The following is a 20,153-nucleotide window of genomic DNA, read 5'->3' as shown; positions in this document are numbered from 1 at the left end:
GAAGGCATGCATATGACTTTAGCAACATGTTATTTTCAGAGCATCCACAATGGGAGGGGTGTATAATGGGGTGTATGTTAAATATACATCTTTTGTTGCCGGAATCATCTCCAATGGGAAGATGTAAATGGTTGTAAAAATACATCACAACCATGAAGATGTAAAATTAGATGCACATTTACATCTTTTTTTTACACCCTTTGCAGGCAGGATCCACAAGAGAAAAGGGGAAAGAGAATTATTGGAATTCAAAATGGAAGGCCCAGATTTCATGCAATTTGCATTGCACTTCCAATGGCCTAGATTTCTACATAGATATTTTTATGTTAGGTTGTAGGTTAAATCATATGTCTCCAAATTTAAATTTTTTTAGGTCCATTGATTTGGAAAAATAAAATAAATCTAACATGCACAAAATTAATTTTAAAAAATTAACCACTCCCACCCCCCCACCCACACTGTGGATTCTCTAAAAAGGGGTTCTTAGATATAGATTTATTTTCTTAACCCCCCACTGTGGATGCTCTAAAAAGGGGTTCTTAGATATAGATTCTTTTTCTTTTTCTTTTTTTTTTAAAAAAAGATTTTTTTTCTCACAAATGATCTTTGAGATTTGATGGAATTTGACAGTGGGACCAAATTGATGTGTGATGTGTAACATAAGGAACCAAAAATGTCAGAAAAAAAATATAAAGGACCAAAGGTGATAATTTGGCAAACCTCAGGGACCATTTGTGATGAAAAAACCTAAAAAAAATATATAGATCCATTTTCGTTAGTGCACATTGGATGCAGTCAACATCCTTCCTCTTATCAATTGATGTCCACCCACCCAACTGTGGGGCCAGATAAGCAGACCTTGTAGCCACCATATTTGATATGAGTTATTTACACTAACACCTCTTAGGTTTTCGATGTTTTCAAAAAACCCCTTAAGGTTTCAAAAATTATACAAACACCCCTTTAGGTTTCAAAGTTTTTGACAAACCCCTTTTCGTTGATTGTTCCTTCAAAAATTGATGATTTCATATTAAAAAAGCCTAGGCAAATGAAAATTTTTAATCTCGATATGTGTATGTGCAAGCTAATCTCAAAGGCTAATTTTGTCATTTTGGAGAAATTTCTCATATTAAATTATCAATCTTTGGACCAAAACTCAACGGAAAGGGTTTGATGACATGGATTCAAAACTTTTTTAATTCAATATTCATCTATTGCAACATACACATGGAAATTATATTAGGGTAAACGGCCGAATACCCCCCGGACTATATTGACTATCGAAATATCCCCCCTGGATTATTTTTTCAGCCAATTTAGCATTCGAATTATTTTAAATGGCCAATTTTGCCCCTGCCGTCAAGTTTTTAGACTTCCATTCAATTTTCTGTTAATTAAAAGGGTAAGTTTGTCATTTTACAAGGACAATACCAAAAAATAATAAAGAAAATATAAAATCATAATTTCTTCTCTCTCTTTTTTATCCTTTTCCTTCTTCTTCTTCCCTCTCTTTTCTTTCTTCTCTCCCCGTCTCTGGAGAGACTGCTACTCCATTGGCAAAGTACAAGTTGTTGACTAGAACTTTGGTCTCTTTAGTTGTTGGGTTGTAGCTCATCAATCTGCCATGGGGTCTGCCCCTTAAAATACCTGATGTTGCTCTTTCACTGGAAAATACCCAATCTGCCTTGGGGTTGTAGATCATCAATCTGCAGTGTTGTAGAGGTGGGTCTTCTTCTCCACCTCCATTGTTGCTCTTTCACTGGGAAAACATCCAGCTCTTTCACTGAAAAAACCTTACATAAGTGGGATTGCAGAGAGAGGGTTTGGGGGATGGGGTGGGGAAGACGTTGATTCTAGGGTTTTTTGTTTTGTTTTTTGTTTTTTTTTGCTTCTTTAGTTTTTAAATATTTAATTATTTTTAACGAAAAATTGGATGAAACTACATGGAAACTAATGGCATGGGCTAAATTGGCCATTTAAAATAGTCTGATGGTTAAATTTGCTGAAAAAATAATTTATGGTGGACATTTCGATAAGTATTATAGTTAGGGGAAGTTTTCGGCATTTTACCCATTATATTATTAATCTTTGTTTGTCAGCGTGCCATATGACATCCCCTTACATTTCAATCATCTAAATTGTATAAATAGGCCAATTAGGTCATGAAAGCTCATCTAAAACTCAAGGCAAAACAGCTTCCTCTTTCCCTCTCTATCAACCAAACCAGCATATCACAATGGGCTCAGAAACCCCTCTCAGACTTCCCGTCATAGATTTCTCCAACCAAAGCCTAACTCCAGGCACCAGAGAGTGGAACACAGTGAGAGCCCAGGTCCACAATGCCCTTGAAGAGTATGGTTGCTTCGAGGCATTGTTCACCAAAGTCCCTTCACACATTCGAAAGTCCATATTTCAATCAATTGAAGATCTTCTCGACCTCCCTTTGCAAACCAAATTAAAAAATGTTTCGAGAAAACCTTACCGTGGCTATGCCGGGCAGTTACCCATGATGCCACTATATGAGAGCATGGGGATTGATGGTGCCAACGTCTATGAACAAGTTCAAAGCTTGGCAAACACCTTGTGGCCTCAAGGAAACCCAAGCTTCTGGTTCATAACATTAACTCTTCCTCCTAATTAACAATTTCATAGTCGTATATGCCTATTAAAATCATAGGGAAAATGTTATGATCTTATAAGACAATCTGACATGTTATGTTACTATCATGTTTACCATATATAATTCAAATTAACAATACGCCAAAACAATACATATCAGATTTCTGGTATGAGAACATTATCGTTAATTTCATAATCTAATATTTGGTGTTCATAACTTATATATTTTTGTGGCAGCAAAACTATACAATCCTTCACGGAGAAAGTTTCAGAATTGGATCAGATCATCAGGAGGATGATTCTGGAGAGCTTGGGCCTTAAGGAGTACTTGGAGGAACACCTAAACTCGACCGACTACCTTCTTCGAGTGATGAAATATAAGGCGCCTCAAACCAACGAGACTAAGTTAGGGTTACCCCCTCACACAGACAAGAACATTGTCACCATTTTGTACCAAAACCAAGTCGATGGGTTAGAAGTGCAAACCAAAGATGGCAAATGGATCAATGTCAAGCCCTCATCAGACTCTTTCATCGCCTTGATCGGGGAGTCACTCCACGTGAGTTGCTTCGCTTCCTTCCAATTCGATTTACATGCACATTAAATGCTTTAGAGATTAACGTTCATATTATGGTGATGTTGTAGGCATGGACAAATGGTAGGCTGCATTCTCCCATTCATAGGGTTATGATGAATGGAAATGAGATTAGGTACTCAACTGGATTGTTCTCCGCCCCTAAGGAAGGCTACATAATAAAAGCCCCAAACGAGGTTGTGGATGAAGAGCACCCTTTGCTTTTTAAGCCCTATGAACATGCTCAATTTATTGCGTTCTGTAATTCAGAGGCCGGCCAGAGAGGTCCCTTTTCTTTGAAGACTTTCTGTGGTGTCCAAGACTTGACCTTGTCTACTTAGCTTGGCAAATTACAATTTCAATACATCTATCTTTGTATAATAAGTGGCAATATTGTAACAATGTATCTATGGTATTGACTATCTTCGTATAATAAGTGGCAACACTGTCTTCTCCAGGATTGAGCTTTCACTCACATTATTGGAAATAAATAGTTAAGTTAAAGTCAACTTTATATGTGTCATGTATATGGACCATCAATATTCTAGGCATATGGTCCTAATCAGAGTAGATTATATAAGAATATGTTTCCATTTCAGTTCCAGTATATATATTGTCCACGCTCATTCATAGATAGTTCTAACATTTAACAATGTATATCTCTAACATAAAAATGACAACTAAGTCAATGGGTATAGCCCAGTTAAAAAGAATCTTGGCTTGTCAACTGGAGGTCTCAGGTTCGAACCCTTATAGCACTTTGGTAGTGTGTATGTGTGTGAGAAATTCCCTTCCCCTTCTAGTTTAAACTATTACTTATACTAAAAAAAAATTAACAACTAAAAATAAAAAATAGAGGGGTTACTAAGCGGGCTCTTAGCCTACGCTTAGTTCCTCCCTTTGCTCAATGGCATGAATCTTTTTGCAGTTGTTTGCAGCATTATATGTTGTTTTTAAAAAGTGATGACTGTACGGTTCTTCCATCTTGAATTTTTATACGTATCTTTAGCTAATAATATTATTAATCTTTGTTTGTCAGCGTGACATATCACATTTCCCCTACATTTAATCGTCTAAACAAGCCTAGTCAACTCTTTAAAACTCAACTCAAAGCAGCTTCCTCTTTCCATTTCCATCAACCAAAACCAGCATATCACTATGGGCTCATCAGAAACCCCTCTTAAGCTTCCCATCACAGATTATTCCAAGCAAGCCCTCACTCCAGGCTCCAAAGAATGGGAAACAGTGAGAACCCAAGTCCACAATGCACCCGAAGAGTATGGTTGTTTCGAGGCTTTGTTTTACAAAGTCCCTCCACACAACAAAGCCCCTCCACACATTCGAAAGTCCATATTTCAATCAATGGAAGAACCATACAACCTCCCTTTACAAACCAAATTGCAGAATGTTGTTAAATTTAGAGAGATGGGTCAATAGCCCACTATTAACAACACCGATATTGTCCATAACTTAACCACCTACAAAGCCCATATTAAGAGAGATGGGTTAATGGTCCTACAAAGCCCATATTCAGAGAGACCTCGGTGATATTAGTAGTGGAACCATTCATTATATCTTGTATTTTATTTAGTCAAGTTTCCGATGTGGGACTTATATATCATGCCCCCTCACATAGGACCACCACATAGTGCTGGGGCCAAGTTCACAGCGGAGTCAAACATTCAAACACAACATGTGAGCACCACGTATTGGGTAAGGGTAAATATTCAAGCCCAACATTTGAACACCACATGTTGGGTAAGGGGTAAGGGTAAATGCCCAATAATTCAGGCCCAATCAATCCACCCGCTCTAATACCATATTAAATTCAGAGGGACGGGCCAGCGGCCCACTACTAACACACCAATACTGGTCCCAACTTAACCACCTACAAAGCCCAGCAAATTTGGGGTTTTATCATAAAAGGCCTCAGTGATATTAGTAGTGGAACCATTCATTATATCTTGTATTTTATTTAGTCAAATTTCTGATGTGGGACTTATATTTTTCAACAAATATTTCCAAAAAACCCTACCTGGGCTATGTTGAGCACCCATGGTGGCACTATATATGAGAGCATGGGGGTTGATGATGTCAACATCTATGAACAAGTTCAACGCTTGATAAACACCTTGTGGCCTCAAGAAAACCCAAGCTTCTGGTTCATAAACCCTTAATTCAAATTAATAATTTTGAGTCATACATTCGTATTAATTTCGTAGGAATTATTTTTCATTTATCAGATAATTTGACATGTTATGTTATTAAATGTCAATTTCAATCATTAATCAGGTAGATTTTATTGGAAGATGTGATTCAAATTAACAGTTTGACAACTCATATAACAGATTAGATATCTGATAAGAGAACATTACAGTTAATTTCATAATCAAATATTTGGTGTTCATAACTTTTATATTTTTGTGCCAGCAAAACTATACAATCCTTCTCAGAGCAAGTTTCGGAGTTGGATCAGATCATCAGGAGGATGATTCTAGAGAGCTTGGGGCTTGAAAAGTACTTCGAGGAACACCTAGAATTGACCAACTACCTTCTACGAATGATCAAATATAAGGGGCCTCAAACCAACGAGACTAAGTTAAGACTACCCGCTCACACAAATAAGAACATTGTCACCATTTTGTACCAAAACCAAGTTGATGGGTTAGAAGTACAAACTAAAGATGGCAAATGGATCTATGCGAATCCTTCATCGGACTCTTTCATCACCATGATCGATCTACTCTACGTGAGTTGCTTCACTTCCTCCCAACACTACTACACTTTACACTTTGCGCGACGAAGAGAATTTCGTCGCGCAAAATACATTGTAGTCGCACAAATTTCAGCGCGACAGAAACTTCGTCGTGCAGAATCCGTCGAGCAAAGATCGTGAAGAAAGACTTTGCGCGACGAAGTTTTTTCATTGGTCACGCAAAATGACTTTGCGCGACGAAAAAATATTGGTCGCGCAAAGCGACTTTGCGCGACGAAAAAGATTGGTCGCACAAAGTGACTTTGCGCGACGAAAAATATTGGTAGCGCAAATTTGTGCCCGACGAAATACATTGGTCGCGCAAATGTTTGCGCGACGAAATATATTGATCGCGCAAAGTTTTGCGCGACGAAAAACATTGGTCGCGCAAAGTCTAAAAAAAATTTAAAAAAAATAAAAAATTCTCGCGTCCAATTTTTGGTACCTGCCCAAATTTTTTGAGTTTTGCGCGACGAATACTAACGTCGCGCAAATATTTGCGCGACGAAATATTTTTTGTTTTAAATTTTTTTAATTTAAAATAAACTAATTTAATAGTTTGCGCTACGAAATATTTTGTCGCGCAAGGTTTTTGACTTTTTGTTTTATTATTTCTTTAATATGAATTTATTTTTATGAATTTTTTCAAATTTTTACTTTTTAAATTTAATTTAATTGTATGATTTCTTTTTAAAATTACTTTAATTTAAATTGATATTAATTTTTACTTTTTAAATTTAATTTAATTGTATGATTTTTTTAATTACTTTAATTTAAAGAGACATTTAGTGATACACCCATTCTTAGCACTAATATTATAAATAAACCCTACACTGTTGAATTTCTATAAACAAACCCAAAAAAAACCCAAAAAATGATAGCTGGCCTTATTAAATTTAATATTGATTATTAAATTACTTTGATGCCCTATTGAGTGTTTTGGGTATTTTTATGAGATTTTGGGGTTGGGCTTGTTTTAAGAATTGATGGCAGTTTTGCAATTTATAAGAAGTTAAAAGCCTATTTGTTATGTTGTAAATGAGTTTTGGGTGTGTTTCTAAAGTCCATTTCATATAGGGTATTTTTATAATTTGGGCTCATGTATTGGGTATAATAGTGAATCTCCCTAATTTAAATTGACATATTCAAAATAAAATTACATATGAAAAATAGTGATTAAATTATCCAATAAATATATATATAATATTCAAAATGTACACATAAATTAACAAAGTACAATAATAAAATCCTAATACAAGCGTATTGTGGTGGTAGTGGCGGAGGATATGTTTTGATAGCTTCCTAATCCTCAACTTTAGCCGTCAAAGTCTCGATGATTCCCTACAAAAAAAAAAAACAAATATGGTCAAATAACCACACAAAAAAAAAAAAAAAGGCATAATCTCCCCTAAAATTGTTATACCACAAATCCAACCCAAACGCCAATCCCTCCCCTTTACTCAACCCCAAAACCCACACAAACTCAAAATTAACTCCAAAAACACATATTAATGAAAAAAATTTTAAATTTGGAGAGAATATACCTTTTGGCAAGATTGAGAGTGAATGAGAATGAGAGGGAGAAGTGAGTGTGAGAGAATTAGAGAAGATAGTGATAGAGAGATGAGAGAGTGAGTGAGAGAGATGAGAGAGTGAGTGAGAGAGAGTGAGAGATAGTGAAGAGAGAGATGAGAGATTAAGTGAGAGGAGTGAGTGAGAGAAATGGTGGGATTTGGGGAGAGGGAAAGAGAAAGGAGAGGTAAGAGTAGAGAAAGGCATTGAGAAAATGGTGGATGAGTTATTTCGGTTTTAAAAACCGTATCACTTTGCGCGACGAAAAATATTGTTGGTCGCGCAAATGTCTAAAAAAATTATTTAAAAAAAATAAAAATCCCCGCGTCCCATTTTTGGTACCCGCCAAAATTTTTAAATTTTTGCGCGACGAAAAATACATATTGGTCGCGCAAAGTCTAAAAAAATTATTTAAAAAAATAAAAATCCCCGCGTCCCATTTTTGGTACCCGCCAAAATTTTAAAATTTTTGCGCGACGAAAAATATATACTGGTCGCGCAAAGTCTAAAAAAATTCCCGCGTCCGATTTTTGGTACCCGCCCAAATTTTTGCGAGACGAAAAATATATATTGGTCGCGCAAAGTTTTGAGCGACAAAAAATATTGGTCGCGCAAAGTCTAAAATTTTTTTATTTTTTTTTAAAATCCCGCGTCCCATTTTTGGTACCCGTCTAAATTTTTAGAGTTTTGCGCGACAAACTGTTGGTTGCGCAAACTTTTGAGAGACGAAAAATTGGTTCGTAACACAATATTTATAAAAATAATTGTTATGAATAATAAAAATAAAAATATTTTATTTTACAATTTAAAATATAAATAAGGTTAAAGCTGCTTAATAAATATATATACTATTCAATTTCTTAAGTGTTATACGTACAAAATAAATAAATTTAAAGCTACTTAATAAATAAATATATATACACACACCATTCAACGATCCAACCGTCAGACTTATTTGTATATACTTCAAGATCGTATACCCCAAAAATCACAAAAAACAAACATTCAGAGATCTAGTAACGAGACAAAACTTTTCGATGGTTATAAATGAAAAATTACGATTTAACGGTTATTTTAACTCCGATTTTGATGATTTTTTTTACAGCTACACTCCTTGACCATATATGAATACAATGACTGAATTTGATCTTCAATTTAAAATATTTACACTAGTGGATACCACAAAATCTTATGTTATATCTAACGAACGTATAAATAACCTCTTAATTGTTAGTGAATATATTGTTTTGATGGCATATGCATTCACCAAAACTAGTTTCAACGATCCAACCGTCAAACTTGTTTGTTTATACTTCGAGATCATATACGCCAAAAATCGGAAAAAATAAACATTCAGAGATCAAGTAATGGGACAAAACTTTTCGACGGTTATAATGAAAAATCACGATTTAACGGTTATTTTAACTCCGATTTTGATGATTTTTTACAGCTACACTCCTTGACCCTATATGAATACAATGACTGAATTTGATCTTCAATTTAAAATATTTACACTAGTGGATACCACAAAATCTTATGTTATATTTAACGAACGTATAAATAAACTCTTAATTGTTAGTGAATATATTGTTTTGATGGCATATGCATTCATCAAAACTAGTTTCAACGATCCAACCGTCAAACTTGTTTGTTTATACTTCGAGATCATATACGCCAAAAATCGAAAAAAATAAACATTCAGAGATCAAGTAATGGGACAAAACTTTTCGACGGTTATAATGAAAAATCACGATTTAACGGTTATTTTAACTCCGATTTTGATGATTTTTTACAGCTACTACACTCCTTGACCCTATATGAATACAATGAACTAATTCAATCGTCAATTTAAAATATATATTTTCTAACAAAAACTCAATCTGAACAACAATAATATATTTTTCTAACAAAAATCCGATCCGATCTAAAATAATAAATTTAAAGCTACTTAATAAATATATATACTGTTTAATTTCTTAAGTGTTATGCATACAAAATAAAAAATAAAAATAAATTAGTTTAGGCGACGAAATGTTTGGATTACGTCATGCAAAGATTTTAAAATATATATATTTTATTTTTATAAGGACTTTGCGCGACGAAGTTCATTGTTTCGTCGCTCAAAGTCACTTTGAGCGACGATGTATTGTTGTCGCGCAAAAGTTTGTCGCGCAAAGTTACTTTGCGCGACGAATGTTTTTTCGTCACGCAAAATTTGGTCGCGCAAGACTTTGAGCGACGATGTATTGTCGTAGCGCAAAAGTTTCTCGCGCGAAGTGACTTTGCGCTACGAATTGTTTTTCGTCGCGCAAGACTTTGAGCGACGAAGTTTTGAGTTTCGTCGTGCAAAGTGACTTTGAGCGACGAATAGTGTTTCGTCGCGCAAAATTTGGTCGCGCAAGGGGTTTTTTTTACTAGTGCAATTCCATTTACATGCAAGGTGGGATTTTAACCCTGATGGTCCTTGAACTTATACCGAAATTTCATTTTGGTCATCCAACTCTTTTTTGAGTTGTGTTGGTCCTCCAACTTTCGCACATGTTGAATTTAGTATTTCCGTAACATTTCGTTGTTGTTTAGAGAAAAATTGTATTCAAATTGACAATTTTACCCCTACAAACAAGGGTGGAACTAGGGGTGGTTGGGGTATGCTCCAGCACAGTGTTGACTTTGAGATTATGCTTAGTGTATATGCTAAATCCGTAAATCAAATAATCAGCCCGCCATGGACAAGAAATCAACCGGATGAGAAGAAAGAAAAGAGGAAGAAGAAGGGAAAACAATAGAGAGAGAGAGAGAGAGAGAGAGAGAGAGAGAGAGAGAGAGAGAGAGGAGGAGGAAAAGGAATAAAAAAGAGAAGGGGAGATATTCAACATTACTATCAATTCCTTGTTTCTCCCCTCTTTCTTTTTCTTCTCTCTTCTTCTTCTTCTTCCAATTACAGTTCACATCCAGAACTGCAAGTGCAACAAAGTTTTAGTGTTTATGCCTCTGTTTAAATTTTTTGGATATGCTATTGCTACGAATTGTACTTTTGTTTGTGTTTCTTGCTCCCACATTTTCAGTTCTAATTCCCACTTGGTTGTCACTGTATTAATTAGCATACGAAAAAAAAAAAAAAAAAAAAGGTTCTCATTGTTTATATAGATCTCCCATGCCCAAAAAAAAAAAAAAAATAACACACCCCCAAAAAATTTCCTGGTTCCACCATTGCCTACAAATAGATGAAAATTTGATGAAATTTAATGGAATGACAAAATTTAATGGAATGACAAAATTAGAACACATTGAGAGTTAGGGAACCAAAATGAAATTCGGGTATGAGTTTATGGACCATTGTTGTTTAAAACCAAAAAAAAAAAAAAAACAAACAAACAAAGAAATTAACGTTCATATTGTGGTGATGTTGTAGGCATGGACAAATAGTAGACTTCATTCTCCATATCATAGAGTGATGATGAGTGGAAATGAGGCTAGGTACTCAACTGGATTGTTCTCTATCCCTAAGGAAGGGTACATAATAAAAGCCCCAGATGAGGTTGTGGATGAAGAGTACCCTTTGATCATGCTCAATTTCTTGACTTCTGTAATTCAGATGCTGGCAAGAGAGCTCCCTCTGCTTTGAAGGCTTACTGTGGTGTCCATGACCTGGCCTTTTGTCTACTTAGCTTGGCACATTACAATTTCAATAAATCTCTTTCTTTCTTTCTTTATACTAGCCTCTCCGCATCTGTGAAAGGCTTTTTTTTTTTTTTTAAATTAAATTTATTTTAGAATTAAAAAAGATAATGGGTAGTTGTGTTCCATAAAAATAGAATCCATTATCTAATTTTTCTTTTAATTTTATTCTTTTTAATATGAAAAAGTATGAATTTATCATATTATCCTCATTTAATTAATAATTTCAATTCTTAATATTTGCATTAACCAAGGGCATTTTTTGGTATTTTGAATGTTTCACCATTTTCTACCTTTTGCTTTATATATATATAGATGATAATGTGGCAATATTGTAATAATGTATGATGTTATATATGGTTCATTTATTTGTACTTTTATATGAACTACAACCCCCCCCCCCCCCCCCCCCCCCCCCCACATTTTTTTGGGTAAATACTATGAGGTGTCCCTACACTGGAAAAGTAGGATTAATCCCTAATTAGGTTTCAGCTTGCCCCAGTCACAAAGTGCTCCCAACTGGTTTCGAACCCCTATCAGTTAGGCACTAGGCAGTCCACCAGCTAGAGGTGACAGTTTGCCAACTTCACCCAACCCCACTTAGGCTGTCAGCAAAAAGAGTAAAATTTTCAAAACTAAACAAGCGAAAAATAATAATAAAAGGTTCACCGTTGCCAGGGATCAAACTTGGGTCGTCCGCGTGACAGACGGAAATACTTACCACTATACTACAACGACTTTTGTTCTCAAGTCGTCATATGTAGAGACTTTCTCCCAGAAGAACCTGGTACTAGTCATGACGTTTTGGACTGGTTGATCATCTTAACAAGAATGGCCGCTTTTTTTTTTTTTTTTTTGGTTGGAAGTATGATCTACAAGTTATATATAAATTTTCTTTAACACAAGTAATGATATAATTCATTAAATATCATCACCTCCTAAAGTATATATATGATTCTACGCTATTTGGCAAAATCACTAGGAAGCAAAACTGTGTTGTTGATCAAAACTTACACATAGAAAATGCCCAAAAATATTTACAAAAATTCACACATAGGAAGAATGAGTTGTAGATTAATAGATGTTTTTAAAGAAGGAAAAAAAAAAAAACTAAAGTAACATTTTTTTGCGAATGAACACCGATTCACCCTCTTATAGTTTAAACTATCACTTATATTCAAGATCACTGAATCAATCCCATCAGGCTTGATCTGAGTATCTAATTCTACTGTGTAGTTTGCAGAATTGTGGGCCTTACGGAAGATAATACACGCGTTGAGTTGAGTACATATCGTCCCAGAACTACAAAAGATAGCAGAGCTAGTCCGAAGGATACTTGGGCTCAGCTTAAGCCGCATAGTGGGCCTTTAATTTCTCAAATTACTTCCTTAGGATGGGCTTCTGACTCTAATAGGCCAGCCATGGCGCATTTTTTTGTTTTTTTGTTTTTGGATGCAGAGGAGAGGAGGAGGGCCACAAACACTGTGGCAATCCTGTATTGGCAGTTTTGGCTGTTTTTACATAAACTTTTTTCCTTGGATTATAATATATATATTTTTTTAGTACAAGCGATAATCTAAACTATAAGGAAATGAGATTTCTCATACACACACAACTATAATGTCGTAGGGATTCGAACCTGAGACTTATAATTTTGCAAATGAATGTCCTTTAACACTAGGTTAGACCCCATTGACTAAAAAGTTAAACTTTAATAAAACGATTTGGAAATAATAATAAAAAAGTCACTTATTGTACCAATTTAAATTATTGATTTTGTATTTGCCACAAGCATCATCTCTTCTGATAATTGCCTTCCCCAGCTGTTTCATGCACGCATGCAACTTTAGATTTTTTGTTGTAGACCTGCTGGTTTGTAGTGATGCTTGCTTGCTAGTTGAAACTTAGAAAAGCTCTTCAACTTCATATGCGTCATGTATGAATAATGTATGGACCATCAATATTCTAGACATGGTCTTAATCAGAGAAGATTATATCTGAATTTGTTTCATTTTCAATTCCAGTATATATTCTGTAACCAAAAAATAATAATAATTAACACGCAAATAGACAAACAAATTGAAAATGAGGACCACAAAATGAAATGTTTAGAAAAGATTAAAAATATGTATATAATTAACATATGTATGTCCTTTTACAAATATGAAAATTTAGCATTTTCATGTTATGGTATGTGACGTTTTAAAATTGAGGACCACACTTTTCAATGACATTTTACCTAATCACGCTTTTGATTGTCTATAATATATATTATTGTGAAAAAAAATCATGCAAACTGAAAATTATTAAAATATCTAATTCGGATTAATAAAATAGACGAACATGTTGCTTCAAAAAAAGACGATAATAACAACCATTTAATTGAGTGGTTAAATGGTTTCGGATCTAAGTTTTTTTTTTTTTTTTGCAAAGATGGTCTTTGAGAGAATATCTAAAAACTAGATTGTTCGAATTATTGAAATTCAATGCTTAGTGGGGCTTACTAAGTTGTCCCTCAAATAAACTTATTTGAGCAATCCTTCAATTGAAGCTCTATGTTGTACATATGTATATAATGAAAAGAAAAAAAAACTTCACTATCACCAATGTATATTTTCCTTGTGAATGAAATATAAAGGGTGAGTGTATGCGCACCAGTTTCATCTAAGTTTTTCTTATATACCTAACACATATATCATGTTTGTGTTGAAATTTCAAAAAATAAAAGTGGAGGCATATTATTGTGACAGGTAGGCTTACTTGAAATTTTTTTCATATTTGTCACTTCCACTTATTTAGTTTCAAAAGTCAATTTCAACCTAAATTTAAACTATGAAAGAAATGGGATTAGTCCGCATACAAAATTGACTTTGAAAAACGAGTCATTATTTGGTGTGGTTGTTACACAATCATTCTTTTTCACCTTTCTATTTTTTGCCAAACATTTCTTCCTCTCGTTATTTCTCTCATATATTCTCTCTTTATCTCTAACATTAAAACGATAACTACAAATAAAAATGAAGAGGTTACCAAGCAGGCCCTTAGCCTGCACTTAGTTCTTTTTTTTTTAACAGCTGACAATGTCATTTTGTAACATTATTTTGTTTTAAAAAGTGATGATTGTACGGTGCCTCCTTCCAAATACTTCTTAAATATTTCTTTGAACTCCCATCAAATATACCCTTATAATCTTTGTTTGTCAGCGTGACATATCACATCCCCTTACATTTCAATCGTCTAAATTGTATAAATAGGCAAATTAAGTCGAGACTTGAAAGCTCATCTAAAACTCAAGGCAACACAGCTTCCTTTTTTTGCCTCTCTATCAACCAAACCAGCATACCACAATGGGCTCAGAAACCCCTCTCAAACTTCCCGTCATAGATTTTTCCAACCAAAGCCTAACTCCAGGCACAACAGAATGGAACACAGTGAGAGCCCAAGTCCACAACGCACTCGAAGAGTATGGTTGCTTCGAGGCATTGTTTAACAAAGTCCCTCCACACATTCGGAAGTCCATATTTCCATCAATTGAAGAGCTTTTCGACCTCCCTTTGCAAACCAAATTGCAAAATGTTTCCAAGAAACCCTTCCATGGCTATGTTGGGCAGTACCCTATGGTGCCACTCTACGAGAGCATGGGGGTTGATGATGCCAACGTCTACGAACAAGTTCAAAGCTTGACAAACACCTTATGGCCTCAAGGAAACCCAAGCTTTTGGTTCATAACATTAATTCTTTCTCCAATTTAACAATTTCATTGTCGAATATGTTCTGATTTTATCTTATCAGACAGTCTGACATATTGTGTTACTAGAATGTTAATTTGAATCATTGATGAAGTATATTTTATTATGTGATTCAGATTATCAGTCTAACAATACATATAGCATATCAAATGTCTAGTAATAGAACGTTACCATTAATTTCATAATCAAATATTTGGAGCTAAATTTTTTTATTTTTTATTTTTGGTTGCAGCAAAACTATACAATCCTTCTCGGAGCAAGTTTCAGAGTTGGATCAAATCATCAGGAGGATGATTCTGGAGAGCTTGGGGCTTGAGAAGTACTTGGAGGAACACCTAGAATCAACCAACTACCTTCTTCGAGTGATGAAATATAAGGGACCTCAAACCAACGAGACTAAGTTGGGGCTAAATGCTCACACAGACAAGAACATTGTCACCATTTTGTACCAAAACCAAGTTGATGGGTTAGAAGTACAAAACAAAGATGGCAAATGGATCAATGTCAAGCCTTCACCAGACTCTTTCATCGCTATGATCGGCGATTCCCTCTACGTTAGTTGCTTCACTTCCTCCCAATTCAATTTACATGCACATTAATTCCTCTAGAAATTAGTAAGTTCGAAGAAAAATAATAATGTTGATATTATGCTGGTTCTGTAGGCATGGACAAATGGGAGGCTGCATTCTCCATATCATAGGGTTATGATGAGTGGAAATGAGGTTAGGTACTCAACTGGATTGTTCTCTATCCCTAAAGAAGGCTACATAATAAAAGCCCCAGAGGAGGTTGTGGATGAAGAGCACCCTTTGCTTTTTAAGCCCTTTGATCATGTTCAATTTCTTGGGTTCTATTATTCAGAGGCTGGGCAGAGAGCTCACTCTGCTTTGAAGACTTACTGTGGTGTCCAAGACTTTGCCTTTTCTAATTAGCAAATTGCAATTTCAATCAATCTCTTTCTTTGTGTAATATAATAAGTGGCAATATATGTTCTCAAAAAAAAAAAAAAAAAAAAAAGGGAGTACGTAATAATGTATATCTATTGTATTATTTTATCTATGGTTGATCTATCTGTACTGTTGGCTTTTAGCACAATTTTGTTTTTCCACAATCTATATTTTTAAAAATAATAAGAAACTATATTCTCAAAATAACAATAATAATAATAACAAAAAAGACGCCGTTGCCGGGGATCGAACCCGGGTCGTCCGCGTGACAGGCGGAAATACTTACCACTATACTACAACGACGTTGTTGGCAAGGGGTTTCAGACGTGGTGGTTTAGTATGCAATAAGAAGCCTGCTACTTGTTTCATATTCCTCCAAGCTCCAGTTAATTATTGGGAATATATCTTTTGGACTGGTTAATCATAAGAATGGTCGCATCTTTTTCTTGAAAGTATGATCTACAAGATGCTTATAAATCAATTTTGCTATGTTCTTATTCAATAAAAAACATCAAGCATAACATAAAGAAAACACCTACTAATACCATGAAAATTTATATTAAAAGCGTATTTCACAAAGATAACATGTCACTAGCATGTGTTATGAATGAACATTGACCCGGCCAATAAGGTTCAATCTAAGTGTAATTTTTCATATACGTTATATGTATAATACAAACAATATTAAGGGAAGGGAGAACTGAACCTAAGACCTCAGACGCAAGAATAAATATTTTCTAACTACTTATACTACAAGTCCCTTGCTTCATGTATGTTTTCTTGTCGTACATGATTTTGTCAAATCTAATTGTAAGCCCTACGGACCACGATGCATGCCTCGAGTACATCTCGGGCCAGACCTATATTCATGTGTCTAGTTTATGTTTGTGTTTCTGGGCTTCAGCCTCATCAAACAAAAATACTGACGATTTTATAGGCCTCATGGCTACACAGGATAGCTCTTTCAAGGATACTTAGGTACATCTAAAACCCCTTGTTTGTTACACAGGACTGTCTTGGCATGGACTATACTTAGGGATTGTCTTGGCTTGGTTTGGCTTGGTCTAAGTTGGATAACACTTATCCAGCGTTTGGTGTATGCTTAGACAATGACTAGATTTTTTTATTTTTTCAAAAATATCTATATAAATGTATATAAGTATTTTATAATATATATAATATATGTATATACATACATATAATATATATATATGTGTGTGTGTGTATATATATATATATGTGTATATATATATACAGAGAGCTTCCATTAAGGGATCCCTCAAATAAGCTTATTTGAGGGACACCCCTTGTAGGCCCCACTTCGGATTGTATTTTACTAATTCAAACCGTCTATTTTGTAGATACTCATTCAAAGATCATCTCTACAAAAAATCACTTGAATCCGATATCATTTGACCACTCAATTAAGTTATTGAAATTTTAGCATTTTCTTGAAGTACCGTGTTCATTGATTTTGTAAGACACAATTGGATGTCGAAACGGTTTCCGATTTATCTAATTTTTTGTAAGGATGATCTATAAATGAAGACCTAAAAAATAAATGGTTTGGATCATTGGGAAAAAAATTGTAGGGTACCCTAAAGGGCGTCCCTCAAATAAAATTATTTGACGGATCCCTCAATAGAAGGGGACTGATATATATGTTTGTATATATAAATATATAATATATATGGGTATGTTATAATAATAATAATATACAAGTATATACGTGTATATATGTATATTATATATGTATGTGTATATACATATATATTATATATATTATAAAATACATATGTATATATAATATATATAATATATGTATATTATATGTGTATAATATATGTATATTATATGTGTATAATATATATATTATAATATATATATACGTATATACATGTATATATAGGTGTATCTATATATTATAATATATACATGGGTATAATACATATACATATATATATATATGTATGTATATATATTATACAGTCCTGATCTCTTGGACAACAGGGGTCCAAGAGATTTGTGGTCACTCACCGTTGGATGTAAATTCAACGGTTCACTCACTCTTGCACTCCTTTTAAAAAACTTTTTTGAACCATTGGATTAATATCTAACGGTGGGTGACCACAATCTCTTGGACTCCTGTGGTCCAAGAGATCGGGACTAGTATATTATAATAGATAATATATATGGGTATGTTATAATAATAATATACATGTATATACGTGAAAGGACCCGCCCTAAATTTCTCAAAACCCGAGGCGAATCCTATGGAAATTCCCGACATCACCCCGATGCCGGGCCCACTTCTAAAGTTATACCCTTTTTTCCAAAATGAAATAAGGGTACGACTTTCTACCGAAATTTCGGCAGAGTCTCCCCTGTAAATTGAACATTTCTCAAAATTTCAACCTGCATAAAAACACATTTAATATCCACAACTGGCAGCATGCACAATATAATTTCATGCAATTCACATAAACGGCCTTCGGCCTTCCAATAATTCTCAACTACCAAGCATGCTAACAAATCAATTCATGCCTTACACAAGGCAAACGATAAATTCAAATATAAATCATGACTACTAAATTTTAACATACAAGGTTTTAACCTCCTAACACAATCACATTTTCACTTAAATTTCAGGACCAACAACAAGGTCCGAACCCATCTCCATAAAACAATGACTAACATTTAATCTGCGGCTGCACCTAATAACCTTAGGCTGCCTACGTATCCTCCCTGAGGGATCAAGCCACACGTAGTTCTTTCTTAAAACCCAATTCCACACATAGGCAATACCTTATTTCATTTCTCTGTATTTCACATAATTTCCCCATACGCCGGTACTACCAACGCCACTTATGGGGCCTGTCAACAAGCGGATAACCTACGCGACGTGCGACAATATCATACTATCACAATATCTCCCCATACACCGGTACAACCAACGCCACGTATAGGGCCTGTCAACACGCCGGATATGCCACGTGCGACCATACCATACTATCACAATATCTCCCCATACACTGATACAACCAACGCCATGTATGGGGGCCTATCAACACGCCGGATAACCTATGCCACGTGCGACCATACCATACTATCATAATATCTCCTCATACGCTGGTACAACCAACGCCACGTATGGGGTCTGTCGACACGCCGGATAACATATTCCACGTGCGACCTCAACATAATATCACAAGGTCTTCACATACGTCGGTACAACCAACGCTACGTATGGGGTCTGTCCGCACGCCAGATAACCTACGTCACGTGGGACCTAACTTTCACAGGATAGTACTTGTAGTGTAACCAAAATCCGAGGAGGTACCTAAGGTAGTGCGTATAGCACTTCAAACTGACATTCTAAACTCCATTTATACCTTTACAAACGTATATAAATATATAATTTACTTCTAACATTGTATAAATCTCAACAATAGTCTAGCACCCGATAATCCCCCTGGGAAGGTGAGATTACTTCGGGAGACTCACGGTCAACCAAGGGTCAAACTACCCTAACCCTAGTCAAATAGGCCCACGACCTCCAAATTCCGATCCGAAAGTTCCTATAGGTTCTACGAGGTGTAGGACACTCGTCCTGCAAGTTTGGTCCAGATCGGACGGTTAGATCGCTCACGATCGCACGATCTGACGGTTAATATAAAACATAAACTTTAAATTATTAAATCGGAACATCCGGGGCTCCGATTCACAATCCGTGAATTCCTACACGATCCTAGAAATACTTACATTAACATATATTAAATTTGAGACCATCCAACGGTCCTCACCTATCGAACCCGGATAACGCGCAATAAGAGATATCCGTTCGATAGTCAAACGACGTCTGAATTGAGATCCGCGAAATCCTACGCACTCGTGACAACATTAGGATCTCATCGAGACACAATGCAACTTCACTACCCTCGCCCACACGCGCCGGCAGTGCTAGGTACCCAAAGCGATTACGCATCGCCGGAAAATCTCAAAATCACGGCTCCAAACTCCTGCCCTAGGTATAACACCCTATTTGGAGCCACTTTTGTTCTTGGACCTACCCCAAAAGCTGACCGGTAGTGGCCGGAATCACGATCTCAAAACCTACCGAATTTCAATTCGTAAATCGAATTACCTACGCTAAGAATCGATCCAATCCTACCCAACAAGTAGCTAGAGCATGAAAAGTAGGTCAGAAATCATACCTCGCTCGTCGGAATCGGTGGCCGGAGGAGGGAGATTGACGGCGA

General features: G+C 35.4%; 2 protein-coding genes, 1 non-coding gene and 1 pseudogene across 3 annotated transcripts; 3 read left to right on the top strand and 1 right to left on the bottom strand.

Annotated features, from left to right (window-relative positions):
- Positions 1,677-3,799, top strand: LOC18784303 (probable 2-oxoglutarate-dependent dioxygenase AOP1). Its single transcript, XM_007216754.2, has 3 exons — positions 1,677-2,610; positions 2,857-3,178; positions 3,265-3,799. The coding sequence occupies exons 1-3, from the start codon at positions 2,237-2,239 to the stop codon at positions 3,532-3,534; spliced, it is 966 nt and encodes a 321-aa protein (XP_007216816.1). The 5' UTR covers positions 1,677-2,236; the 3' UTR covers positions 3,535-3,799.
- LOC18783506 lies at positions 4,352-11,270 on the top strand (annotated as a pseudogene).
- LOC18782242 (probable 2-oxoglutarate-dependent dioxygenase AOP1) lies at positions 14,469-16,042 on the top strand. Its single transcript, XM_007216800.2, has 3 exons — positions 14,469-14,919; positions 15,180-15,501; positions 15,610-16,042. Exons 1-3 carry the CDS (start codon positions 14,546-14,548, stop codon positions 15,877-15,879), a joined length of 966 nt encoding a protein of 321 aa, XP_007216862.1. The 5' UTR covers positions 14,469-14,545; the 3' UTR covers positions 15,880-16,042.
- On the bottom strand, positions 16,126-16,197 carry TRNAD-GUC. Its single transcript has one exon. It is a non-coding gene; the product is annotated as a tRNA-Asp (tRNA).

This window comes from Prunus persica, chromosome G3 (genome assembly GCF_000346465.2).
Source record: "Prunus persica cultivar Lovell chromosome G3, Prunus_persica_NCBIv2, whole genome shotgun sequence".
Lineage (NCBI taxonomy): Eukaryota > Viridiplantae > Streptophyta > Magnoliopsida > Rosales > Rosaceae > Prunus > Prunus persica.
The sequence above is the reverse complement of the archived record's forward strand: the minus strand, read 5'-3'. Positions and strand labels throughout refer to the sequence as shown.

Bases quoted from the DNA above. Each gene is read 5' to 3' on its own strand.
- LOC18782242 (XM_007216800.2), top strand. From the start codon at position 14,546: ATGGGCTCAGAAACCCCTCTCAAACTTCCCGTCATAGATTTTTCCAAC. The intron at 14,920-15,179 runs GTTCATAACATT...TTTTGGTTGCAG, and splicing joins CAAGGAAACCCAAGCTTTTG to CAAAACTATACAATCCTTCT. The intron at 15,502-15,609 runs GTTAGTTGCTTC...CTGGTTCTGTAG, and splicing joins TGATCGGCGATTCCCTCTAC to GCATGGACAAATGGGAGGCT.
- LOC18784303 (XM_007216754.2), top strand. From the start codon at position 2,237: ATGGGCTCAGAAACCCCTCTCAGACTTCCCGTCATAGATTTCTCCAAC. The intron at 2,611-2,856 runs GTTCATAACATT...TTTTTGTGGCAG, and splicing joins CAAGGAAACCCAAGCTTCTG to CAAAACTATACAATCCTTCA. The intron at 3,179-3,264 runs GTGAGTTGCTTC...GTGATGTTGTAG, and splicing joins TGATCGGGGAGTCACTCCAC to GCATGGACAAATGGTAGGCT.